The sequence below is a fragment of the Daphnia pulicaria genome, chromosome 6, assembly GCF_021234035.1.
Source record: "Daphnia pulicaria isolate SC F1-1A chromosome 6, SC_F0-13Bv2, whole genome shotgun sequence".
NCBI classification, from domain to species: domain Eukaryota; kingdom Metazoa; phylum Arthropoda; class Branchiopoda; order Diplostraca; family Daphniidae; genus Daphnia; species Daphnia pulicaria.
In genome coordinates this window covers 11,764,653-11,770,939 of record NC_060918.1, presented here as the reverse complement: position 1 = coordinate 11,770,939, position 6,287 = coordinate 11,764,653, and the positions used below count along the sequence as shown (strand labels likewise).

Here is a 6,287-nt window from a genome sequence, read left to right as displayed (position 1 = left end):
AGTTTAAATTAAGAATTCTACGCACTCATTAAAAGGTCTTTTTTTTTGCGCCAAGCGGAATGGCGCAACCGCGCCGCGCAGGTCCCGTGCTCTGAGATCTCGTGAAGCACATCATTCATCTCTTACGTCATGCATTAGCCAAAAAAATGTCGACCTTCTTTCACACGCTTGCACATTTCAACTACGTTCTTGAAAAGCATTCCACACAAATCTTTTTTTCAAAGGAAGAATAGAACATCAAATTGATGAATATGATTTCGGAACAGTGTATGTAACGTTAAGGAACATTAGTAATTTGCAATTTATTTTTACAAGGTTTATCTTTACCACAGACTATTTATTATATTCAGTCGTAATAATGTTTTCGAACTTCTTCTAACGCTTTACACCACTCTAATGCAAATCCTTCAGAATCTTCAAGGTAGTATGTTCTTCCAGGCTAGAAAGTAGAATTAAAGAGTTACTTTAAAGAAATGGGGGAAATTGACAAAATGTTCTTACCGTATGAATGTGAAAGTTTTTGAAATTTTTTGGCTCCGCCTTTAACGTCAAGCCAAAAGGAACTTGTCCTTTCAACACCATATTAGATGGGTCCACATAGTAAAGATTAGGCCCCAGTGTTAGTAAAAACATTCTTCGGCGTGAAAATAGACCCTAATGTAGTATAATCATAGTAACAATACATTATGTCATTATGAAGCTGATAAGCTCAATATTATACCTTTCGCTTATCGATAAGCCCTTGTTTTAAGATGAGCTTTTTATCAACCAAATTGTGCCATTGTGGCTGCGTTTTTTGTTGTTGAAGTAGTCTGGCTTGAAGTTGTTGTTCATTTTCTGGAAAATGGATTAAACCCTTTTTTGCGGGTGGAGGAGGCACACTAGTTGTGCTACTTATTGACGAAGATGTTTCTCTGGAAGGTTCTGGGGCGGACTTTCGACTTGCGTCTGAGGACTCATCGTTGAGGTGGAGACCAAGTAGTTTGCTCAACTGTTGTCCACTGAGACCTGGTTCTGCGTTTAGGAATTCGGACGGATCACTCGCTTCAGACTCCAAATCTACAGTATCCCTGCATTTGCTTGGACAAGGGGGTGTTTTGAGATATAGTGTTTCGAAATCTATGGACTGGAAAAATCTATGCTGTTTGATGGAAGGGTAGCCACCAAAATCTTGGGCTCCCAACCTTTCTTTTGAATCAATCACCTAAGAAAAATTTTGTTTTTGTAAGTACACACGACAAAAGTATAATCTTCATTGCTTACTAGTAATTTTGAAATAAAATCTTGGGCAACGGACGGGAAAAGAGCGGGATATTCAAATTCCAATTTGAGGATTTTCTGGAAGATGGCATATTCACTCCTGGAGGAAGGAACATTTCAAAATAAATTTTATTAATTAAAAAAGAACCCATTGCACTAATACCTTGCTTGAAATGGAGGATTGCCTTCTAGCATTTGATACAATACGCATCCGATCGCCCATAAATCGGATGCTGGTGAAGAACGCTTGTCAGTAAGAATCTCGGGCGACACATATTGTGCTGTTCCAACAAAGCTGCTACGTCGAGCGGTGCCTTCACTAGAATTATCTGCATCTATTCCAGGAACAGATTAATATTTTATATTAATGAGTAGCTATGTTTAAGTGAAATCGTTTTCCATCCAAAGAAAAGTTTCCTTACCTGGTAAAAATGGAGGCTGGGGTATTATTTTGGCTGAACCAAAATCTGTAATCAGAATATGTCTGTGTGTGTCTAGCAATATATTCTCGGGTTTTAGATCCCGGTGAACGACTCCCAATAGGTGCATGTGTTCAACTGCATGGACCAGTTCTGCAGTATAGAACTGTGCTACTTCTTCATCAAATTTCTCTGCTTTTTGAAGATAGGTTAGTAAATCACCATTTGTAGCACGTGTGAGAACAAAATCTATAAATACAAGGTGTACAAATTAAAAATCAAGACAACGAAACATAGTTGAAAAGTAATAAAATACTTACATAGTGAACTATGATCATGAAATGTACAATAGAGTCTCACAAAAAAAGGAGCTGAGGTTTTAACTTTGTCACTTAAAAGCATCAGGACTTCTTTTTCTCTTTTAACATACTGCTGTTTTTTCTCTCTCATGATGTGACGTTTTTCACATACTTTGACTAAAACGAAATTAATTATAATGATAAATTCCTAAAATGTTAATAAGAATAATATTACTTGCAAATTCTTTTCCTGTTTGTATATCTTTAGCCAAATAAACCTAAATTAGAATCAGATATATAAAACAGCACTTTGTCATGAAAAGAAAATGAGAACGACAATACTAACGGTTGAAAAGCTCCCATCTCCAAGCACACGTCCGAAAATGAAATCATTAGGCCCTTTTTTAGGAACTGTGGATTGATTGTTTGCTTCACTGTTCATTTTATCGGTAATTCTTTCAGGTTACTTGAATGTTTCACAAGAGGTTCAGCTTCCTCAATTACATAACTCACAACTTTTTGTAAACAAACTTGTAAATTAAGCTCGTAGGCATAGAAAGCCTCAAAGGCTATAGGCTATAGCTGTCAAATTACTAAACCTTGAGGCTTTTATATTTGGCCGCTAGGTGGCCATTTATGATTATGAATGAAGCAGAAGCAGATGACTGCTGAGTTCAGCGATTGTTAACTCAACAACAAAAGTTCGTTACAAACTATTTTGTTAAAAGCAGTGGCCAAAATGGGCCCTTTTGGGAGGCAAGATGTGCGAATTTTGTTATTAGGAGAAAGAGGTGTTGGGAAAACCTCACTCATTTTGTCGTTAGTCAGTGAAGAGTTCCCAGATGTTGTTCCCCCTCGTGCCGAAGAAATCACTATACCGGCCGATGTCACGCCAGAGCAAGTACCAACACATATCGTCGATTTCTCTGGTATGCATCAACAGCTTTCTTTTTTATTGCTGTCTTACTATAACAATATTTAAATCTGTTGTACAGTGGTGTGCCCTATACATCACTTCCTGTGCATGGACAACAAATGACGACAAAGATTGTGTGTGCTACTTTTTCAAGAACATTTAGCAAATTTATTAAATTCTGTTTTTTTTGTTTGTTTTTTTTCTATTTTGGTTTCCAGAAAGTGAACAAACAGAACAAGATCTTGCCAGGGAAGTCCAGCGTGCTGATGTAGTTTGCCTGGTGTATGTATTACATCATCATGCATATTTCTAAGAAAGCTGTATCTAATGCCATTTGCAAATTGTATTTTAGATATGCTGTTGATGACACCCATTCTTTGCAACAAATTACTGAAAGATGGCTTCCATTGCTTCAGTCATTGAGGCCAGCTTCCAAAGAAGATGGAGAAAGTCAAAGTGGGGAAATTGTGTCTGCGATTCCAATAATTTTGGTTGGAAACAAATCTGATTTGCTCGAGCAGGGAAACATGGAATCTGTTTTGCCAATCATGAACCACTATGCAGAGATCGAAACTTGTGTTGAGGTTTGCCTTTTGAAAAATTTGAATTAGTGGTTTGTGTTACGTTTGTCAATCTTTCTCTATTCAGTGCTCAGCGCGAACTCTTCGCAACATTTCAGAGATGTTCTACTATGCTCAAAAAGCTGTGCTTCATCCAACTGCCCCATTATACATCGCTGAAGATCGAGAGGTGAAGCTTAGCTTACTTCTACAAGGGTTGCTGTCGGTTTTGTTAAATTTTTAATGTCTTGGTTAGTTAACGGAGAAATGTAAGCGGGCTCTCCGACGAATATTTGCCATTTGTGATCGTGATGGTGATGGCTCCCTTAGTGACGCTGAGCTGAATGCTTTTCAACAGCGATGTTTTGGAACATCACTGCAAAATCGAGCTCTTGAAGATGTACGTAACGTTGTACGTCGCCACACTAATGACGGCGTAGGCTCCAACGGTCTTACACTTTCTGGTGCGTTGAACTCTCTTATTGTGAAGATAAACCCGCCTTTTTCTATTTTTATTTAATTTATATTTTTTTTATTTTTTAGGGTTTCTGTTCCTTCATCGTTTATTTATTCAACGAGGACGACATGAAACCACTTGGACGGTGTTGAGAAAATTCGGCTACGATGATTACTTAAACCTAAGTCGAGATTATTTACACCCACCGTGCGTAGCATTTTTTATTATTATATTCCTGTTGTATTACGATTCATCATTAATTTTATGATTGATTTTAGATTACGAGTTCCTCCAGGATGCAACACGGAATTCTCTGCTTCAGGTTGGGCATTTCTTGTTCAGCTTTTTGAGCAGCATGACAAGGACAAGGATGGAGCTCTTAACACACAAGAACTGGCATCTCTTTTTTCTCCTTGCTCAATAATGCCTTGGGGTCAAAATCTAAAGTATTCGGTACCTACCAACACCCAAGTAATGGAAACCTCAATATAAAATAATGTTGTGATTTTAAGATTTTATGTCAACCGACTATTACGTTGCAGGGCTGGCCAACTTTGAAAGGTTACATGGCTCAATGGAGCCTGATGACATACTTGGACGTCCGCCGGACGTGTGAGTTGTTGGCGTACCTGGGTTATCACACCGCTGGCACGGACAATCAGCTTTCAGCTATAACTGTCACAAAAGCGCAACGCTCTGGAGGCAGCAAGAAGCGAAACACACGCACGGTTTTTATGGGTCACGTCATTGGGCCGCCTGGCGTGGGAAAGACAACTTTTTGCCAAGGATTACTCGGCAGAACCATCGACGTAAGTTGTCAAACTTAACGCCAATCATAAACATGCGTAAATAACAACTGGAGTATTTGCAGGAAATTGACACTTCAAACTTGTGGTGTGAACTGCCCCGATACGTCGCACGACAATTGAGTGTCTATGGACAGAGCAAGATCCTCCTCCTTCATGACGTCGATGCTCTCGGAGCTGATTCGCTCTCCCCTCAGCAAGTAAGTTGCGATGTAGCATGCTTGGTCTACGATGCAACGGACGAGCACAGCTTCGAACACGTCGCCAGATTGTACCTAAAGGTAAGAGTGGTGGTGGAAAGGTTTTAGACATTGCAACTGTGTAAAACGTGATTTCTTCTTATCGAAATTAGTACTTTGCCGAAACTTCGATACCAGTCCTTATCGTTGCTTCAAAATGGGAATCAGGCCCTGTGCGCCAGCAATATCTGCAGCAGCCCGAAACATTTTGTCGCAAACATAGAATACCTCCACCTCACGGTTTTAGTGCTAAGGCGGGTCGACTACAAAGTGATGTTTACATCAAACTGGCGACCATGTCATCCTTTCCGTAAGTCGTTGATTTTCCTTTCTGTAAATGGCAGTTGTCTTTACAGTCCAGTATGTACAGTCAAGTGAATCATTTGTCACGGGAATTTCAGATCGTGGAGACCATCAATGTTAAGTGGAAATTCCAGCGCTATTTGGATTCGAGCAGTCGTGGGATTAGCTGCCGCTACGGCTTTAGGTCTTATTGTGGCGCGGACCATTCGCCGTCTCAACATCGGTTGATTGACGTCTATCTTCTCTCAAAGAAAGTCTAAAGAAGAATTACCGCATTCATGGTGATCAAGTTGGAGTGAAAAAATTTTCGACCGAAAATGATTAGATTCACAAAAATAATTCACATAAGAAATGAATAACATTATTTGTTACTGATGCGCAGCGTTCCAGTGTTGTGTAGTGGTAAATAAGTCCATGTTGTTGGCCACTAGATGGCAAATCTTATTGGGAAAAAGTCATTAAATAAGAATTAGAATTCGTCAAAAGTGAGCCCCTTTGAAGATCCTTTTTATTCCATGCGCATTGATCGCGTTGAAACGAGAACGATTAGGATTATTTTTGATGGATGGACATGCGTTATAAGCTAGGTAATAAGCTCTGCACACGCTAAGAAGGCGCGACGTAACATTGTTTATTGAGCAGTTGAAACAGTTATCATTTTTTGCTTTTCCTTTATGGTTCGAAATTCCCTAAGTCGGGATGACTTGAATGATATAAATCATTAGATTGCGCCCCGTTCCGCCTTAAAAGAAATATTCTGTGCCATTTAGGAAAAGAAAACCACCTTTGTAAGGAGGAGCGAGCGAGCCCCTGGGCAAGCCAGCTATAGATACCTTCAGACGTGTTACAGTCAAACCATAACCCACACGTACACAAAGAAAATAACACAAGATATAGAGTTCTATTTGTTTTCCGTTTGATAGGGAAAATCGGTAAAAGAAGCCAACAAACAGCACCCGTTTATTTATAGCTTTTTATTGAGAAACCATTCTTCGCCGTATCTAGACACTAGGTCCCGATGAAGAAAG

At 39.4% G+C, this 6,287-nt stretch overlaps 2 protein-coding genes across 2 annotated transcripts; one reads left to right on the top strand and one right to left on the bottom strand.

Annotated features, from left to right (window-relative positions):
* Positions 1-250: 250 nt before the first annotated feature.
* Positions 251-2,571, bottom strand: LOC124344159 (3-phosphoinositide-dependent protein kinase 1-like). The gene is made up of 9 exons (XM_046797624.1): positions 2,325-2,571; positions 2,214-2,256; positions 2,000-2,155; positions 1,683-1,928; positions 1,424-1,595; positions 1,264-1,360; positions 722-1,204; positions 502-654; positions 251-439 (listed from the first exon to the last, which is right to left on the bottom strand). The coding sequence occupies exons 1-9, from the start codon at positions 2,418-2,420 to the stop codon at positions 347-349; spliced, it is 1,539 nt and encodes a 512-aa protein (XP_046653580.1). The 5' UTR covers positions 2,421-2,571; the 3' UTR covers positions 251-346.
* A 57-nt stretch (positions 2,572-2,628) lies between these two features.
* On the top strand, positions 2,629-5,748 carry LOC124344134 (mitochondrial Rho GTPase-like). The gene is made up of 11 exons (XM_046797592.1): positions 2,629-2,907; positions 3,113-3,176; positions 3,247-3,478; positions 3,543-3,644; positions 3,711-3,918; positions 3,998-4,118; positions 4,190-4,382; positions 4,454-4,720; positions 4,783-4,998; positions 5,070-5,266; positions 5,358-5,748. The coding sequence occupies exons 1-11, from the start codon at positions 2,718-2,720 to the stop codon at positions 5,485-5,487; spliced, it is 1,920 nt and encodes a 639-aa protein (XP_046653548.1). The 5' UTR covers positions 2,629-2,717; the 3' UTR covers positions 5,488-5,748.
* Positions 5,749-6,287: the final 539 nt, after the last annotated feature.

Coding starts and splice junctions, on each gene's coding strand:
- LOC124344159 (XM_046797624.1), bottom strand. CDS start 2,420: ATGAACAGTGAAGCAAACAATCAATCCACAGTTCCTAAAAAAGGGCCT. Junction 2,156..2,213: donor AACAGGAAAAGAATTTGCAA/GTAATATTATTC, acceptor ATTTCGTTTTAG/TCAAAGTATGTGAAAAACGT. Junction 1,205..1,263: donor ATTTTATTTCAAAATTACTA/GTAAGCAATGAA, acceptor AATTTTTCTTAG/GTGATTGATTCAAAAGAAAG.
- LOC124344134 (XM_046797592.1), top strand. CDS start 2,718: ATGGGCCCTTTTGGGAGGCAAGATGTGCGAATTTTGTTATTAGGAGAA. Junction 3,919..3,997: donor CAACGGTCTTACACTTTCTG/GTGCGTTGAACT, acceptor TTTATTTTTTAG/GGTTTCTGTTCCTTCATCGT. Junction 5,267..5,357: donor GCGACCATGTCATCCTTTCC/GTAAGTCGTTGA, acceptor CGGGAATTTCAG/ATCGTGGAGACCATCAATGT.